The sequence below is a fragment of the Pelmatolapia mariae genome, linkage group LG10_11 (genome assembly GCF_036321145.2).
Source record: "Pelmatolapia mariae isolate MD_Pm_ZW linkage group LG10_11, Pm_UMD_F_2, whole genome shotgun sequence".
Lineage (NCBI taxonomy): Eukaryota > Metazoa > Chordata > Actinopteri > Cichliformes > Cichlidae > Pelmatolapia > Pelmatolapia mariae.
The window spans coordinates 57511421-57531863 of record NC_086236.1 but is presented as its reverse complement, the minus strand read 5'-3'; the positions used below and the strand labels follow the sequence as shown (position 1 = coordinate 57531863).

Here is a 20443-nt window from a genome sequence, read left to right as displayed (position 1 = left end):
GTGGCCGCTGCCACTCAGGGAAGGTGAGAGAGTGGAGCTAGACTTTTAGCTGCTGCAGCGCTGGTGGGTACAGTGAGGTAACATTTCGCCATACACTGTTTCTGGCCAAATGGCGAAAATAAAAAAAAAAGGACCCATAGACTGCCAGACTGCACTCTTGACCATTTATGCTGTAGACCGTAATTTCATACCTCAAAGGAAAAAAATCACTGGAAAGCTTATTTTAGGATCAGACTGGACCACACATGACGAGTTGTGCCCGTGTATGAGAGAGGTCTGTCACAGAAGGGGATGATGGTTTCTGCAGACATCCTGCCATATCAAAATGGCTCCGATGAATTGGTTTCCATACTGATGGGTCCTCTGGGCCTGAATTGGGCAATTTTCTTCAGCTCTGCTGGCCATAGCTATACATCCTGTTGTGCTGCTGAGTCTCATAGAACAGACACATATACACAAACTGAAGAGAACCTTTGCCGTAACAGGCAGAAAATAGACTCTGTCTTTACCTGAGGCTGAGAGTCCTTTAGGCCTGAAGCAGCAAGGCTGTGTGTTTGTGTATCTGTGTATTTTATCAGTGTCTCGGAATTGATAGCGAATGTGGGTCCATGAGGCAACCTGCTGATTCACACAGTTTGAATGAGAAGTGAAGAGGTATGAATACCCTGTGCCTTCTGGTCATTTAATAGAGCCTGGAGGGCAGGAAAGGTGCAACCAATCACTTCATCTAGTTTACTCACATATGCACACCCACAGCCATCATAGTAAGCGCTTACATACTCATATTAAAGCACAATGCAGTGTATTTGAACATGTGGACACATCTATCCTTTTGAGGACTGAGGTTTTTTGCCTGGGTGATGACACAGGAGTTTCCTGGGAAATGTTGAGCAGTGGTGGAAAGCCACCTAGATCCTAATGCATATTAATGCAAAAGTGCTCAGAACTTGCATGTGAAGATAAAACAGACAGAGACAGGAGAGGGGAAAATGTAGCAGGAAAGTTCACGCAGCACTCACATTTGGAGATTGGGAGTTTGTAGAAAAGCAAAAGGTCTGGTGGAGAGGAGAGTAACACTTCCTGCTGACCTTGAACAAAGCAGAGACACACAAATGCATACACACTTGTGTAGAGGCATACCAGACAGGAAAGGGTAGATAAGCACGGCAGCTTATTTCCCTTAAGTCTCTCTTTCCTCTCTGTGAGGAGTGGTTGATCAGTGTTTGGCCACAGTTTGATGACACTGAGAATCTAAAGAGGTGGGGTTTGCAGAGTGTTGAGGATGTGGGGTGGTAGGAGGGTTGTTTAAGGATTTCTGAGCCAGCTGGGCAGGCGGGGTCGTGGGGGGGCCCAGATGGTCAGAGGTGGGGGGTGACATCCTTGTTTGTGCGCGTTGAGGGGAGTAAGCACCAGGTTAGACACAACATTGGTGTTTGGGCTCTGGACACAGTAAGGCTTTGTGTGAGCATGGAGGGGGGCACGGCTTTGGGAACGGGGGGTGGAGGGGCCCTCATTCTTTTTTCTTTTACATTTATGTAAAGAGTAATCGACTGGGAGAAAAGGACATGGTGAACAGCAAGGTTAGAACCATGCAAATTCTTACAAAAAGTATCGAGTATCAAAGTACTGCTCAATCTCCTTGAGTTTCTTCAAGAAGTTTCACCTCTCAGGCTTCTTCAGTTGTTACTGACTGGGAGGGACTCCCAGGCATCCTCCAAACCAGTTAGATAGAACTGAAGAAGTTCATTTTTAGATATAACCTACCATGACCCGGCTGACTGAGAATCTCCACAATTTCCTTTTGAAAATAGGATAGCCTGTAGAGTAGGAGTTAACTGAAGCTTTGCAGACCTCAAGGAATGACTCTTTAGTTATCTGGCTCATTCCCTTTTCTCTACTGTACTGTCTTTGGGCTCTTTTTGTCATGAAATCTCCCATACTTTCCATCAGTTGAGCTGCATTGCAGCTCGTCCTATAAAAGTCTTCCCAAAACAGACATATTAACTTGTTCAGTGTCACTCCCCCCAATCCTGAAAAATGTATTGGTATTAGGTGTGCTCACTTTTAGTCCTCTTTCATGTCTTCTGTAATCAAATCTGTCTCTAGTAGCAGTTAATTGTGATTCAGTGCCTGGTTGTTATCATTTGGTACCGAAACATATTGAAAAAAATCAGTTTGTAGAACGATATTTAGCAGCAATAACTTGAAGCAATAATTTTGGGCATGACTTTATTAGTCTCTCACATCATTGTGAAGGAATTTTGGTGTTCAGTTCTTCAAGGTTTGTGGGCATTTGTTCATACACAGATCTCTTAATGTCCCATCAAAGCATTTCAGTCAGGTTGAAGTCTTTAACTGGCCTTAATTGGGCCGTTGCAGCACTTTTCTTTTCTTCTTCAGTCATTTTATCGTAGATTTGTTGCTGTGCTTGGGATTATCATCCTGTTACATGACCCAATTTCAGCCAAGATTTGGCTGTCAGACAGATGTGCTCACATTTGACTCTGGAACACTTCGGTATACATGATCGAGTTCATGATCGACTCAAGAACAGCGAAGTGCCCAGGCCCTGTGCCTCAAAACAAGTCGAAATCACCCCTCCACCACCATGCTTCATAGTTGGTATGAAGCTGATGGTATGATGTGTTTGGGTTTCTGAGAGTTTTGGCTGAACATCTCTGCTTTGGTGTTCTCTCCAAAGTCTTCACATAAAGACCTAAGCTGTGTTGCCATGTGACATGTAGCTCTTTGCTTTTTTCGGGTTTTCCTACAGTTTCTGTGGGCATTGCATGGTCTGACCTTGGGCTGATGGGACGACCACTCCTGACTAATGCTCAGTAAATCAGGATTAGCAGCACCTGGCTGCTACTTACTTTAATTCCGGTGGAGGCAAAATACAGGACTACATGCAGCAATGCAAAAAACATTTTTACATGACTGTATGTCTTTGTGACGCCGATAGAAATTAGAAGTAGACTGTATATAAAAGATGCATTTGCAAATTCCTGTTTTAACCCTTTAAAGTCTGAAACAATTGCCGGGAAATATATGTTTTTCAAAATGGAGTGCTTAGTGAACCTGTTGATGGAAAAAAAACAACTAAAAATATCATGCATCAAACATTTTTTATTTTTATTTTTTGCACAATAAAAATATACATAAATTTAAAAAATCCAGAAGTAGCCACACCCTAAATATTAGCTCAATTCATTGTTTTTGTTTGTTAGTTTGTTGTTAGTTTGTTGTTTGGTTTTGTTTTTGACTGTTTTTGGTGACTTTTATAAAGAATGCAGGTTTAAGACACACTGGAATTATTTTTCAGACCCAGGGGCTCAGTCCATCTTTTACATACAGCCTGTGGGTTGATTACATATTGGGTAGAGCTAATTGCAGAGCTGCTGTGGCTGGTGGGGCATTGGTAATATTTTTCCGTATTTCAGTGACACCGGTTTAGCTCAGTGGGTGAGCAGGTGACCACATGCTGTATGGCATGGCCATAAAGCAGCGGCTCGGGTTTGAGTCCGACCAGTCCTTTGCTGCGTGTCTTCCCCTCTCTCTTTCCCCGCTTTCCAGTCCACCTCCACTGTCACTATCCAATTAAGGCAAAAGCCCAAACAAATTTCAGTATATTTCAGCCTCTGCATCCTGCTAAGCAAGCTTGTCAGATAACTCATTAGCGAATGAGCTAAGTTTGCCTGAGAAACTTTGTATCATCGACTCCAGTGTCAAAACTGACTGCAAATTCTGTACTTAATGGAACAGTTTATGCTACAGCAGAGTACAGTTGCATTAAATTTTATGGTGCAATAAAGCCAATATGACTCCATGGGTTTCCATTCCCTTCAAGGTTATGAGTCGCAAGACAGTTTGTAGCTGGTCAAGAGTACAGTGTTTGTGTTAATGTTCATTAACAGTAACAATAATTAAAAACTATGACAGTCATTATGGTTGTATGTGAATATTGAAGTTGCGTTATTCATTTTGAGTAATGACTCACCTTGCATCAGTCATCTTTCATCATCAAGGTGATTTCCCACCCATCGTGCAATGCACAAAGAAAAGAAAAATGAACAACACTTTACAAGCGTATCTTTCTTGAAAGCACCAAAGATCTGTGTTACTACAGTATCCAACATGAAGACTGAAACTGTGTCACGCTATGCCTAGCCAAGGTAGGGTGACCCTGGCGTGCTGTGCCTAGTCAGCGTAGTGCCCAGAGTTAACAGTCATCCTGCTGTGATTGACCAAAGAAGGAGTGAAGCTAGACCAAGCCTTCTGGCCTCCTATTGTCACCTGAAGGAACCAATAGGCTTTTACTGAGGGCTTTGTTTATTTAACCTACTGTACTCTGACTGTATATATACATTTCCTGCATTCAATGGGCATGCACAGTACAGTGTAAGTATGTTATTAGCATTTTCATTGTAGCAGAATATTTGTATCCCTGGTGTTTATGTGAAATACTTTCGTTAAGTGCTCTAGTATATTCAAGATGCATAGCATGCAGCTGCTGTGCGTGATCAAGTATCCTTTCTGTATTCCTGAAGCTGTGTTGCAAGATTGTTGCTCCTTTAATTATTCTCTCATATTAAAGGATCAAAGGTCTCTGCCACAGTGAACTCCCTGCATTTCATTATTATCGCACATGCACACTTTTGCCTTTGTCTGCACACATTTACATGGACACATCCGCAGCATGTCAGCTATGTTCAGTCTTTCAATTCCACATTTGATTTCCTGTGATTATAAAGGGATAAATGTTGGTCTTTTCAAGTTCTTCACTGAAGAACCCAGCATGTTATTTTTGATTCTGCTCCTCTGTGAGATTTTTCTTTATCAACCACAAGCTTGCACCAGTCCTCAGAAGGGTGTCATTGATCGCCCTGTGGCATGAGGGACAGAGCATGTTTTATTCTCCTGAAGTACTTTCATGTCCTGGTGCTTGTGAACATGTGTTTGTGTGTATTCCCGCCAACGTGTGCCAAAATGCAGTGAGTGTGTGTTCTGTGTCTTTTCCCTCTCCCTCTGGACCCAGCCAATCCTCTTTGTTGCTTCCATAGGTTTCTCCCACCGATAGGCTGCTTCAGCGCTCTGTTCTATGACACCCACAGCTCCACAGTGCTCCCATGATGCCCCTGTGCTGTCACCACTCTGCTGCATGGCGGCTGGCAGGAGGGGAGGATGCTGAGTGTAATTAGGGCGTACCCAAGCCTACTAGGACCAGAGAGGAGGGGTGGGGGGTGGGGGGAAGAGGCAAGAAAGAGGGCTGACAGTTTGACATCAGTACAGCACACCAACTCTGTAATTGCTGGCATACATATGGTGCAACCCAAGGTTGGAAGGTTGTGTGGGGTAGCGAGTGGGGTAATATGGGATAGAGAGAAGTCAAAAATAGGAGGGAGAATGCAGTCTGAAGAAATAGATGGAGGATGGGTTCACGTCATCCAGAGCGGAGAACAACGAGGGAGGAGATGGAGTAGAAGCAGGGAGTAAGGAAAAATGCGTAGTGGGCTTTTGGGTGGGGAAAACAGGACCTAAGGAATGCAGAAGAAACTGGAGCTGAATGACATGTATAGCAGGGGGTGCAGCATGTTGACACAGCACACGTCTATTATTACATGCACATACACGCATACACCTGCACACACACTTCCACAGCTGGCGCACCTAAGCAAACATTTCTCTGCCCCAGAGGGGCTTTAAAAATCACCACGGGTAGTATGAAGAGTAAATGTAGTGTTGTGCTTGTGTGTATGTGCTTTTTTTTGCATTAGTGTTCTCTTAACTAGAAATTCAAGTGCTTTTCTATGGCTGTAATTAGAGCGCACAGGTAATAGAGCTATCGCACATAACTGCGCACACAAACACACGTTCACAGAGGGGATATTGATCAGGGGAGAGTGTGTGTGCGTGTGTGTGTCCTGAGCGAGGGATCCTGATCGATGGTGTCCTGTCCTGTGGATAGATTGCCAATTCTGCACGGTCGCTATTGAGCAGGAAGCAGCTTTGGTGAGATTTGCCTCCAGGGTCTCACCTGCATCCCCAAGACACACACACACACATAGTCGCACACGCCTTTCTGCTTTTGTGGTCTCACACAGAAATACACACCTGCTGTACACACGCTCATCTTCAGAGTTAACACAATGCTCATTTCTATTCTACTTTTTGAGCTTTGGCCTCCTTCTCGCCGACACTCTTGTCATTTCTCCTCTCATTGCTCCATCCATCTTTGATACTCTCTGCAGATTTGTTGGACCGTCTCAGTCTCTTGCTTCCTGTCATTTCTATCCGTTTCATTTCGGCTTGCATCACTTCTGTCTCATCCTCCTCCTTCTCCACACTGATTTCTTCCTCTTATTTATTCTTTTGGTCTACTCTCTGTCCGCCTACTTAACTTCAGAGTACTCTGCCGTGCACCACCACCGCCATCCCCTCCCCATTCCACGCTCCTTTTCCCTCCCATGTTCCCCTTCACTGACTCCCAGCACTCCTTCCTCTCTCCTCCGCTCTGTCACCCCTCTATAAAGACTCCCACTGACGGACCTGAACCTTCTGCCCAAGCCACATTCTGCCCCTCATTCTTTGCTCCTGCACTCCATGCGAAGAGGAGACCAATTAAAGTCCGTCTCCTCTCTTCTTCCACTCCGTTGTTCTTCTCTCTGTGTGTCTGCAGTCAGGCTCTCTGGGGTCACTAATTAAAACACTTTACTTTTCTCTTTACTCCACTTTTTGCACCTGTATGTCCAACTTCTTCCTTTGGCTTCTTTTTAAACATATTTTGTTCCAGCTTTTCTTCATCCTGTCTCCAAAACCTTCTTTTCACCAACCTCCTTCTGTCTGCCTGTGGGACCCCCTCTCATGTCTCTTCATCACTCACAGGCCTTTCCTCCATTTGTCACACGTTTCCCTTCCTATTTCTTGTCTCTCGCTTTGTTCTTTCATGAAGTCTTATGATATCTTTATGTTAAGTTAACCTCTCTTGCTTTGTCCTACGTCTTCTTCCCTCTGACTTTACTCTCATTCTTTCATTCACATATTAGCTTGTACATGGGAAACTCTTTATACTGCGGGCTGACAGGAAGTCAGAATCCTCGCTCTGAAAGATCGCACATTATGCAGCTCCTCTGTCCTAATGATGCTGTCTTGTCCAGAGTTGTTGTTATGCCAAACTCCAGTCAGCCTTGACTGACATGGTTGTACATGCACATGCACATCCGCTTACGTTTATACACACATCTATCTGTCTATCTGTGCTGTGCAGTGGGAGAGTGGAAAGGAGAGGGAGTCGAGTTTATTTTACGCTGAACTCCCCTCAGTGGTCTTAATTAGCATGTGAGGAATTTTTGCTCTCTCTAGCTGACACTCAGCATCGTCACTGGTCCAGAAGTGTAGCTGTAGCATTTGAATCCCACCAAATTCTTGTATTAAAAAAGATCAAAATGTTGTTTTATTGCCTGTCACAAGTGTTGGATGTGCATTTGGAAAATTGTGGAATTCCTGTCCTTTCTCTCGCTCTTTCTTTACGTGTCTGCAGTCTATAACTGCCTCCCCCCTCCTTCAGTCATGTATCAGTCTCTAATTGCTACATGCAATATTAATGCCGTTGTCGTTCTTCCTTCCAGGTTAACAGCAGGTGATCTGTCTGTCCAGCTGAATTTCAACGATTACCTGGACATCTACTGCCCCCACTACCCCAACGAGGAGGCCGTGGGTCACGGGCAGCCAGAGACCCTTGCCCTCTACCTGGTGGGAGAAGAGTCGTTCCAAGGCTGTGTAGAGACCAGAGGGGCCATCAAGAGGTGGGAGTGTAACACCCCTTTTGCTCCATTTGGACCAGTGCGCTTCTCAGAAAAGATCCAAAGGTTCACGCCCTTCTCACTGGGGTTTGAGTTTCTGCCAGGGAGACACTACTACTACAGCTGTGAGTAGATGATGTGTATGTTTTTGTGTGTTGGGAGAGGGTAAACCGATTTAGAGAGTCAAACATATCACAGCTTGAGCTCAGTGTTATATGAAATTTTCTGACATGCCTGATGTTTGATGATCAGTCATTTGACAGATATAACAAATAGATATACCGTTAGTTATTTAGCAGCCATACAAAAGATTCCTAACTTAATTGTCTGATTTTTAGAGATATCAAATGTCAAACAGCTCTTAATATGCAACAATTTTGAAGCTTATACGCAGACAAATCGGTCTGCAAGTTGTTGTTGTTATTCGTTGCTTTGATTCTTGTCAGTTTCCAGAAATATAAATAAATGGATACAAATGTTTCCATTATATCAGTGCCCTGAGATTTTTTGATTGTCCAGCCAACAAACGCCATATGATTTTTAGTTTAGCATAAGAAGAATGTTGCCGTGAATCTGAAGTATTTAATATTAAATAAATGTTAAGTATTAATATGAGTTAAGCATCTGAAATCATTAGTATTAATCATTATTTTGTTTCTATCTAACTCCTAATGGCACATTTCGGGGCATTTCAGCACTACAGTTGGCATTTCAGAAGTATCGATATGGTATTGATATTAATTCCCAGCCTTTGTCACGTGATTATTTAAATAAGATCAATAGTATACATTTTTGCTGTGCATAATCTGTCATCATTTTTATGATCGTGTTTAAGTGAAACAATGAATATTCGCTCAGGCTCCTTACACTGGCACCCTAATAAAACAGCCCCAAAAGAAAAAGAAATCTAAATATTTAATGTTTCAGTTCATCAGTCTGTGCAAAGACACCTGTGCAGGAGATGATGTGGCGGCCAGAAAGCCTTACATATTTAAAGGATAAAAAGGTTTCACTGTTGCTTAAGCCAGCGTGTTTTTTTATGAGTGTCGGCAAACTGCAGCTTTCTGAATGCCATTAATGTTATCCATAAATTCATGCTGAATGACATTAATATGATGTTTTCATAAACCTGTAGGCTGTTGCACAATTTAAGTGATGGTTTCTCCGTGACATCCTCCTGCAATCCTCTCCCCTCACTCATTTATTTCAAACCACTGGAGGGAAAAAAGGGAGGGAAAGATACAGAAGATGGCTTAGTGGCTGTAAAATCAGTTGCCTTTTTTTTTTTTTTTTTGCTTGCTTTTTTACAACTTCTGGTGTAAGTCCAAGAGGGGGGAGGGCATGAAACGAAAGCAGAGAATGAAAGAGTCAAGGGAATGCATAGTACGGAAGGGTGACAACAAAGAGACAAAAAAGTGTAGGTGGAAGAAATCGAGATCAATACATGGCGACAGCGAGGGAGGAAAAAAAGGCAGGCAGAGAAGCAGACGGAGGTAGAGAAGCGTGGAAGAGTGACACGGGGAGAAAAAGAGCAAAAGATGGACACAGTCTCACAGTACGGGAAGGGTGGGGGGAGAAAGGGATGGGAGGATGGATGAGTGGAACCCAAATGGGAGAGAGAAAAGTGGGGAACAACAATAGTGATGGATGGAAATGAAGGAAAAGAAAGAATCTTTACATAAATTACTGCTGCGGTCTGAGGGACAATGGAGCATTGTGAGGGTATGAGACGCGCTCACACACACTAACACACACACACAAACGTATGTATGTACGCACATGCACACTGGGCTATTGTGGTAGTTCATGCCAGTTCACAGAAAAGCAACAATAGATCTTACCCCCTGGTTTGGGCCACATCGGGCTCTGGGCGATTGTGTGTGTTTTGTCCACATCAAAGATAAGGCGTAAAGTTGGTCCAAATGTCTGGCTCTGGGGTGTGTGCACTGAATGGGCCCGCAGCACTGGAGACTGCATAATGGCATTAGCCCGGGAGAACAGTACAATGGTATTAGAAACACTAATGGCATTAGTTGGCTGAGTCTGAGCCGGGCTCAGCTCATCTCTCCCACAGACTATGACAGTGACAACCCACTGTCTCCTGGTCTCTGCCCTACTGCTCACCCTGCTGACCAAGACCCATTGGGTCTCCATATCTAGATCCCCAAAAACAGGAAACACCTTTACATCCTCTGATAGTCAGCTCTTCCCAGCAGTTAACAATTTAAGGCCAGAGTAATGGTGACAAAGAGAGTTTAGAACAACAGATCTCACTGCTTTGACAACAATCACAAGACATTTGAAAAATGCGGCAGATAAAGGAAAGCCGAGGAAACAAACAAAGGACTTGGCATTTGGAGAGTCAACAGTAAATTATTACAAATAGGAAAACGCAGAAATACAGAAACGGTTAACAAAAGTTTGAGTTGAAATACTATGAACTGATGGACATAATTCAGAGCCCAGTGTCATAAAATTGCAATGCATTTTTTTTTTCACCATTTAACAAAAAGACTGGAACGTGTCCACCACATCCGATGTTGCATTCAGATCTGGTGACCGTGGAGTTCATTTAAGTACACCAAACAGATTTTCATGTTCAAGAAACCAGGTTAAGATGATTTGTGCGTTATTCTGCTGTAGTCATAAAGGGATAGACATGGCCAGCAACAATGCTCAGGTGGGCTGTGGTGTTTTAAACAATATTTGTAGTAAGGTGTCCAAAGTGTGCAAAGAAAATATCCCTCACCATTACACCACTGCTAGCTTGAACTGTTAATACAAGCAGGATGCTTTTATTTTTACACCACATTCTGAATGTTGCAGCAGAAAGTCCAGGCAACATTTTTCCAAACTTCTGTTGTCCAGTTTTGGTGAACCCGAGTGAACTCACTTTCCTATTCTTAGCTGAAAGGACTGGCGCCTGCTGTGGTCTTCAGCTGTTGTAGCGCAGGTGCTTTAAGATTTTACATGGTTGTGCATTGCATAGCTTTCTTGTAACAAGTGAGTTAAGTTACTATTGCCTGGCCATTTTTTGTTGACCTCTGACATCGCCTAGAGAACTGTTGCTCACTGGATGTTTTCAGTTTTTCTCTGTAAAACCTAGAGATGGTTGTGTAGGAAAATCCAAGTAAAACATCAGTTCCTGAAATACTCACACCAACCAGTCTAGCACCAACAACAACCATGCTACGTTCAAAGTCACTTTAATCGCCTTCCACGTTCTGGTGGTCAGTGGAAGCAGGTCGTCTCAATCATGTCTACGTGCTTAAATGTGTTGCACTGCTGTCATGTGATCAACACAAATAGCTGATTAGATATTTGCATTAACAACGAGTTGACCTTCTGTGCCTAATAAAGTGACCAGTGGGTGTAGATGGTTGTCACTCCATTTATTCCTATGAAAGTTGCTAAAGTAGAGATTCCCACCAGCTTTCTGACTTTGTGAAATTCGTTTTATCTGGAAAAAATGTACCAGTGTGTGACGAGTAGATGAAGCAATTTATTCATTCAGTTTGACCGTTTACATGTCTGAATGTAGATCTAGAGGGTCTGTTAATAAACTCTGGATCCTGCCAGCTAAAAGTAGAACCTTAGAAAACACATTCGATGTTTCTGAAAAAAAACGAATTAACATTTTGTGTTAAGATGGGACATGAATAATGATCATTGTGAATTGTTTTGAGACTGGGGTATGGAGTAATTGACAAACTAGATGATCTTTTTTTAACCATTAACTTAACATTAAGTTGCTCGGTTCATTTGAACCTGTGTTGTGGCAGTGTAGCTATGTTTAATCTCCCAATGTGCTAACATTGGTTAGTAGAAACGTTTTAATCTATTGTCATTTCTGAGTGCCCCTTAAGTTATAATGTTTTTGGGAAAGTGCCTTTTCTGTTAAACTTACAAGTGCATGTAAGACACATTTTATAACCGACTTTGCTTTAAAGCATATTTGGGTAAACAGAGCTCTGGTTCTTTGGCTTAGCAGTGGTAGCACATTAGCTTTTTCTGCTATGACAAGTTGAAGTGGCTACTCTGTGAAAAAGCCCATTATGCTAGCACAATGGAGTATCATATTTTGTAAACCTCGTTTCATTTTCAGTATTATTTGTTTTTCTATGAGCACAATAAAAAAAGCTTTGAAAAGCTGGATAACTTGACATGTGTTAGAGAGGTGAAAGATGGGCGAATGAAGAGCGTGTTACATTTCTGTTAAAATCGCAAGGTTTGAACAAATTTTGGATTACTGCACTTTCAAATTGCCCTTCTAGTTTCTGTTTGTGATGGAGCTGCTTCAGTCGTCATAAGCATAACCCAGTTCTACAGCTCCACTGTCATTCTGTGCTGTACCACAGACTTCTCGGAGGACTTGCTGCGTCTTATCAGTCGAAAGTGTCGGTACAAAGTGAGACAAACTGTTGGTAATCGTACACTCGACTTGTGTGTTGGGTCTTGAATTTGTTGCCGTTTTTATTCAAAGATAAAAAGCCTTTAACTGCAGTTTCCAGACACATTTGTTTTGCAAAAGCAGCGTTAGAGTGGCAGGTAATACCGCTGATGTTTGCCTGTGTTCCCATGTGGGCCATAATCTGAGTGGATCGAAAGTGTTGCGTTCTGTAATGGTTGCACTCTCGATTGTGTCGCATTGTTTTTATTTAGTTGTGTAGATGAGTCTGATAAGTACACACAGGGAGTGTTTTTTTGGGGGGGAGATGTCATGAGTTATTGATATGGTTAAAACAGAAAACCTAAATAAATAACCTTGCTGTTCCTTAAGCTTATAATATGAATTCACCAGCAGTAGCACAGGACTTCTCAAAGAGTACATTTTTGTTTTGGAAGAGTTTCATTCAGCAAGTGTTAATTACATTTTTTTTAATATTGGCTAACCGGTTGTTGGATTTATTATGTGTGAAGCTTATTTACATCTTTTTCTTTTCCTTGTTCTTTCCAGCTCTACCCACAGATGAAGGCCCTCCTCTGCCATGTATGAAGTTGCGCGTCACAGTGTGCTGTGCGCCCAGTGAGTACACTCCTCTTTTCATCTGTTGTTTCTTTCATGCTCACCCACTTTGTACACCAAGACACTCTTTTCTCTGCCTCTCACATCTCTACTACATGAGCTGCATAGCATCATGTTTAGACTTCTGCTTATCCCCTCTAATGTACCTTCTGCTTTCTTCTCTTTTCTCTTTTTTAAAAATCTGTGCTATAATCATTGAAACCTAACGCATCTTTACGCTTCAAAATATTTATCTTTACCATATAAATGAGACAACATCTTCTAAAACACATTTTACCCCTCCCCTACTCTCTCCGTCTCTCTCTTTTTTTAAAACTACCTTCCTCATTCTCTCTCAATCACTCTGTCCCCATCTGAAATTCCCAGAGTTGATCTAATCCAGAGCCCGCCTGGAGTAATGTTAGTCTTCCAGTCCAGTGAGCTGCCCATTCCGGTTGGGAATGTTGCCCAGTCACAGTGGGAATCCCTGTATAGTTGTCAGTGTGTGCGTGGGAGCCTTTCTATGTGTACTACCAAGTGCGCTTTTTTTTGTTTTGGTGGGTTTCTGCATCTATGGGCCTTTGCGTGCATTCTTCTGGAGTTCAATTTGTACAAGTGTAAGTGTGTGTGTGTGTATACCCCCACATGCGTGTCTCAGACGCCCGTCCCAGTTCCCATCCCAGTGTTATCTGCAGGGGGTTTGTTGCGCTAACACGCACTTGTACTAAAGAAACTGGTTTCGTGGTTGTCTAATCAATCAGCACTGACTAAATTCATCAGTTTGGAAAAAAAGGGAAGACAATTAAAGTGGAATAAAAGGAGCTCCAGCCGTCTCCGAATGGTTCTCACCGTCCTGGTGATACGGGGGGTAATTTGCTGCGTTATTACCAGAGTGAAGGCTGATGACTTTTTTTATATGCTAATTATCCTGCTGTCATTAATTAGAAATACCACAGATAGTTGTTCAGTGAGAAAATGCTAATGCAGTCTTGACCTTCTGACAGCTTTTCCCTGATCAGCCCATCTGAGCCAAAAATAATTAAAATATTTGCAATCACCTGGATCGTGCATGCAGGGAGACATGAGCGCATGCTTGACTTTACTGTAAAAATCTATTTACTTCATAGCAGAAAGACTTCCCCTTCAAAGATACACATACGTCAATGTACTGTTCCTTGTCTCATTTTTTCCCCTCTCAGCCTCTCATCCTATTTCTTAACCAAAACTAATCCCGACTAAATTTCAGGATCTCCGTCTCCTTGTCTTTGACTCCCCCCACTACTCCAACCTCCTGCTCTTTCTTTCTTCAGTCTTCTGTCATTCCTGAAGTGGCACTAATCCCCCCCTTCTCTCTGTCTCTTCAGCTCTCTCCTCCCTTCCTCATTTTTTATGATCTTTCGCTACTGGAGCAAAACTAATCTAGGCACCATCCATGGCAGTGTCTTACACGTCCTCCACCCGACTCTCCCACCCCACCTCCCAGACCCCGCCCCACTCCACCTCCCCTATCTTTCCCGTGTTCTCTCTATCTCTTTGTTGTATCTCCATATCTACAGTTATTCACCGACTCTCTGTCTTCCCGTTTCTCTTCTTCGCTCCATCTCTGTCGCGCACATGCTGTGCGGCGAGTGCGTTGGGATGAACATGCATGAGGCCGGCGAGATGGGAGCAAATTAGATGGATGAGAGAGGAGATGAAGGAGAGTTGTAGGATTTCTCTTTCTCTCTTTGGCTGTCCATTAGTGGCGGTTTACCACAGCTGTTGTTGTGTTGTTCCCTGTGGTAACACCTCGCATACTCCCTAGTTCCTTCCTGCTCAGGTTCCCTTTTATCTGACAGGTAGCATGGCAGCAGGGCACACAGTGCCTTTATACTCGCTGAATGTGTGTGTGTGTGTGGCCGCTGGTGATGGCAGCTCCTGTCCTTCAGCTACATCTCTTATCTAAACTTCAAAACACGCACCTCCCTCCCTCCTCCTCCTCTTTTTACAGAAAGAAGCCCATATAATTAAAAGTTCAATACGGGGATGCCCCTGTTGTGGGTGTTTGAATTTATTATAGGAGTGCACACACACACAAAACGACCCACTGCCTCACATCAGACTGAAGGACAGAGTGGTGACAGTGAGCGAGTCCATCAGGTACGCTGTCATTGCTCCAAGGTCAGCTACCACTCTCCGGTCCCTCGATCTCCTCTCCAGTGTGTGAATGTGTGTTTATCGCCTTAATTTAACCGAAGAACACAACAAACTAGGCAGGGCAGCATAGTTGACACGGGAGGCTCCTAATGATGTTCTGCACACATGGCTCTCCGCAACGTTGTTTCCCTAACTTGTTTTTTGTCGTATTGTAAAGCGTGTTTCGGCTCTTTAGGCTTCGGTTATGAATTTTAGCACAGCGATGTGTGTGATGATGTGATGTTTAATTGAGCAAAACTGTCAGGAATCACACAAGAGAAAGGACTTTGCTGAAAGCCTGTGTTGCATCAGAAAACAGGGCTTTGAATCGGCATCAGCAGACTGCTGTCGTGTGAAATCTGTGGCGCCCTGCAGCCCTCAATTGCATCTTTCATTGGCTCGCTTTGCCTCTTACTCTACGCTCACCTTTTTTTTTTTGTTACGCTGCAACTTTTTCCCTAAAACTCATCCTGTTGTGTTTATCTCTCTTGTTCTTCTTGTCACTCTGTCTCGCTGCCTTTCTGTTTTTCAGCCGTCCTACTGTGAGAAACCATTACAGACCAACTCTCCTCTCTCTCTAATTGATTCCCTTTCTTTCTCTGTCTCTCTTCCCTTTTTTTTCCTGCCGTTCTCCTGCTGTGAGCAGTCCGTTACATTCATTTCAGTTTACAGAGCTTCACCATTTTCCCCACTTTCTTTCTCCCTTTTTTCCATCCATTTTTTTCTAATTTCTTACTCCAGTGCCCTCCTTAACCCCCTCCCCTCCCGCCCAAATACCTTTGTACCCTCTGAACTCATTATACTCAGGGACAAGACTCGAACAGCGACGTGCACAAACCGCTCGCCCAGCCGAGCTCGCTCGGATCCCGAACTTCGGACTCAAAATGGACTTTCCCCGTCTTCATCGATTTGCGCGTTTCGTTATTCGTTCGCGATTTTATTTTTGTTTTTCAGTTAAGCGATTAAAAATCAGATTTGGTTAACGTTACCTCCTGCTTGTGTAAAATGGCGGCATGAGAGGAGAGGTGGGATGGTGGAACATTGTCTGTCTCTGCAGTGGGGCGTTATGCTGACTGAAGAACACACACACACACATTTCCACCGCCATACACACACATTCACTTAACCATGGTTGTGCATGTACAGTTACACATGCGGCTTGTTTCTGACTGCAGTGCAGAGAGGGCACTCTTCTTGCAGTCACGCCACCATGGGCACCATTTTGTCGCGGGGGGCTCGCCATGACCAAAATTGTGATGTTGACACAAACGAATGTCCGAACATTCGGCTTCTGCGCAAATGATGTGATTAAAGTTGGATCAAAACACACATATCAAACACACCCGGGCAAACACAAGGCATTTATGAGCAAATTTTATTTTCCAACTGCGCATTACGTGCGAGCTACACGTAATGCTAACTGTTAGTGTACCTTTGAGAAGTTTTACTCTTAAAATACAGGTTTTATTTTTTTAAAAACTACCATGAATAAGTTTTCCCATCCAAATGTCCACCTATATAAAGATATTAATATATTTTCATTGTACAATTTCAAGTTGAAGGGCAGCAAATGAGAAGCAATTGTGTGGTCCTTGAAATGCGTTAAAATATTTTTTAATTGTACATATTTTAAATAAACAATTTTGAGAACATTTTTACGGAGTGCAGAAAGGCCATTTAAGTAGGAACTCTCTGCTATTTTTGTCTGTTTGCTTTTGGGGGGGGGGGGGTTTCCCGCTGTTTCTCACACACTTACACACACATACTCACACAAGCTCTGCACAAGGCCCAGACTTCTAATCCTTAACCCTTAGATGGTCACTGTTTGCACAGAAATAATGTAGTGACTTGTGTCAGCATAACAGTCACACAGGAAGAAACTGTGGGATATGGTGTTAGTTAGCTGGCATCATCGATACGCATTCTGCCTGTGTGTGTGTGTGGGGGGGGGGGGGGTGCAGGTATTATTAATGTTGTGGGGTCTGAAATCTGCAGTCACGTTATGGGGACGCGTCTTCCTTATGGGTGCACACAAGCAGTTAAGTTACGGTTACATCTCCAGGAAATAAATGCAGTTTGTGTGTCTTGTGAGCGTTCAGGGTTGCAGTTCTCTGAGGTTGGTTCAAGGCCATAGATTCATTTAATAACACCTGCAATTGTGCAAGCTCATCCTCGTTCCCTGACCCCTCTGTACGCACTCACTAGTATTATATGGCGCTTCTCTATCAGGAGGGATTTTTAACCGTTTTTAGCCCCACTACCTGTATTTTTTTGTCTTTTCTTTAAGCCCTCCCTGTTCCTGCATCATAGCATCCTCCATTCTTCCCTCCATTATTTCCTTTTAGTCCCCCTCCTGCTGAGAAAGTGACGCCCAGACACAAACACCCTCTTATCCCGTCTCTTTCTCTCCCTCCCTTTTCTCTCTGTCTGACCTTGTTTCAATCTTTCCAACCTTCTTTTTTTTTTTTTTTTTTTTTTTTTTTGCCGTACTTTCTCACTCGAGTCTCCACTGCTCTCCCTTTCATCTTCTGTCCACTTCTTGGTTTCGCTCTGTCATTTTGAATTTTCTTTTATTTTTCCCTCCCTCTTTTTCATTTCCTGTATCCCCTCTGTATAATCTTGATCATTCTTACTCTTTCTAATTTACATAACACTATCTTTTCCTGTTGCCATGCTTCTCAAGCTCTTTTTTTATCCGACCTTTAGAAGAATTTGCATAGGGGACATATTTAGGGTTGCACAGCCAGTCAGTACTCATTTTTCATGGCGTTAGTCTTTGAGTAATGGTAAATACCTTCCCCTGGTCATTTGTCTGTTTCTTGCTCCTCTTGTTCCACAAAGCAGCAGCTTTATTGAGAAAGTTAAGCATGGAAAAATGACTAATCAGCAACTTGTTTCTTTGCCTCAACTTTATCTAAATCTTTTCTCTCCCACCCCCACCCCCCATCCCACTTGCTTATTCCAGCATCAGAAGGTTCAAAACAAAAACAAGGTGAGATGCAACGTCTTAAACTCGTCTTAAACTTATAATCTTTCCGCCATATGTGCATGCTTACACGATTAACAGACAGGTCGTACCTCTGTACCTCTGTACCTCTGTGTCTTCTCTCATTTACTGCAATGTTCGAACACGCTTTAAACGTAAGATAAACAAGTCAAAAGAAGTGGAACAAAAGCGATTGCTGAATTAATGGACATTGATGTGTCGCTTTACCAGCCTCCGCTGGCCTGGGAAGTTTCCACAAAGAGATTTTAACCAATTCGACCACAAGGGCATTAGTGATTTGTGGCGCTGATGTTAGTTGACAAGATGTAAAACACAATCAGTGCTCCAGTTTGACCTAAAAGTGTTTAATGGGGTTGGGGTCAGGGCTTTGTTTAAGCCAGTCAGTTCATCTAGTGCTACTCAGAAAACCCAGAGGCTTTGCAAAACTGTTGCTATTAATTTGAAGGCCAGTTGGTATCTGAATTAACATCGTATCCTGTCACTGTTTAGATCTCTCTTGACAAGCAAGGACAAGCCCAAATCTTGGAAAACAGATTTGAGCAAATTTGGTTATATGTCATGTATCAGTTGAAGATTTTTCATACATCTCTGTTTCAGAAAAGGTACCTCTAAGTAGTGGATCCTCACTGAGGACAGCTTCACCTCCGCTCCTCCTCATCGTGCTCCTGTTGACTACCTGAACTGTCCGTCCTCATCGCTGACCTCCCACCAGTTCTCCGTGGGAATGGGGCGTACAAGTACGCCTTGCAGTCTGCACTACTTGTGAATTACACAATGCCATATTTGCTAAGCTATTGCAAAATGACACTTATTGCCTTGTGGCTGTTTACGTGTGAAAATCTGGAAAGAATCGGAAATCTTCTCCAAAACGGGGCCACAGTGAGTCAGGAACTGACATTATGAATCACAATGATTCATTTCTGATTATTTTGTTTTCCTACCTGTTGTGTAAGTAATACCACTTAATATCAATTCTACAGCTAAGCCTGACTGTAAGACTCATATCCCAGTCTGATTTCAGAGGAATAATGAGTCAGTCTGGACTCGTACCAAGTTTTTCTTTGTTTCTTGTTTTGTTTCTCATTTTCAACCTGGTGAAAAGTGGCCAAATAAACACATACTACTGTACTTAGCGGCTCAGGTTAGAGGTCACTCAGTTAGCTGGTGACTTCTTTACTTTGTTCTGACATGCTGTACTTTGCCATGCGCAAATACCTGAATGATCTTTCATTGCCTCGTTTCTGACGTGATCGAGACACATGTGTTCTACTTTTTTAGCTAATTAGATTTTGAAACAAAAGGCATTTTCGGAGGAACTGGGGAATATTCTCGAAGAGTGAGGCTGCGCTCCTGCGCCCCCTGCTGGGATTAAACTGGTTGTACTGGAGTTGAACTGGGTTGACCGTAAACCCAGAAACTGGACACTAGAACCTGGTGCTGTATGTTAATAATGGGACCTGGGACAGCGTTTGTCCTCTCTGATTTGCCACTCCACTGTTCTGCATCTGCACCCTTAATAAGCAGAACGGAGAGGTTTATGGGTAGCTGGACAGCATCAGCTCATCTCACTCCACTGAACACACTGTGGAACTGATTGGTTGATTCTCCTGTTGGTCCAGCAGTTGTGCAGATAAGGATACAAACTATTTGCTCCTTTAGTTGTTCTTTGTTTTGTTTTGTTTTTCACATATGCTTTCTTTTAGCTTTTGCTGTATAGTTAATATAATCTGCCAGAAAAAAAAGATGTATTGACTATACAACACATTTTAGTGAGAACTTACCTTTTTTTATTTAACAACAAAAATTTGACTAAAAACAATGATTTTTTTTCCATATATGTGTGTATTTACTGGTATATTTTTCAGTACGCTCTGCTATGATGTAGTTTCTCAAAATGATTTAAATGTCGTTTATTTCTTGTTTTTGCTTTTTTTTGCTTTTAAAGAAAGTCCTTCCAAATTATAGACACTCGTTTAAAAAATCCTAACAAATTAAAATTCATTTATTTTTCAAATTAGATATTTTTAAATTAGAGAAGATGTAAATGTGTATTTTTCATTGAAATTAAATTAAGGTAATATATTTATTACATCACAAAATTATCTACCCAAAATATTTGAGTGACTTGTGTTAGAAAAATCTATACGTTAATTGTACACTTTATCCTAGCTTTATATGTATATGTGAGTGTCAACTTGAGTATCAAAATGCTGTAAATCGCACCAATCATGTCATTGTTTTTTTATATATGTCATTTTATTCTTAAATGGGTGACAAATGTTTGAAGATTTTTTTTAAATATCCTGGTCAGTGATGTAGTTCTTCCCCCACCATCATGTAGTCTACTACTAGGACTTTGTTGTAAGCGGTTTATGTGTGTTCTGCTTTCACATTTTAGTGAAGAATGTAGCTTCTTCTGTGAAGAGCCAACTGCAATCTGAGCCTTTTTTATGTGGC

General features: G+C 42.5%; 1 protein-coding gene across 2 annotated transcripts in view; it reads left to right on the top strand.

Annotated features, from left to right (window-relative positions):
* The window catches only part of si:dkey-246i14.3 (ephrin A4), a 33345-nt gene extending 12902 nt beyond the window's left edge, over positions 1–20443 (top strand). Inside the window, exons 2-5 of one of the 2 annotated variants that reach the window (XM_063486854.1) lie at positions 7626–7924; positions 12757–12825; positions 17945–17971; positions 18584–20443. In XM_063486854.1, the coding sequence (XP_063342924.1) occupies positions 7626–7924; positions 12757–12825; positions 17945–17971; positions 18584–18666 (478 nt within the window). In that variant the 3' untranslated portion in view covers positions 18667–20443. The remainder of the gene's footprint in view (positions 1–7625; positions 7925–12756; positions 12826–17944; positions 17972–18583) is intronic. The other variant, XM_063486855.1, reaches the window with a different exon arrangement.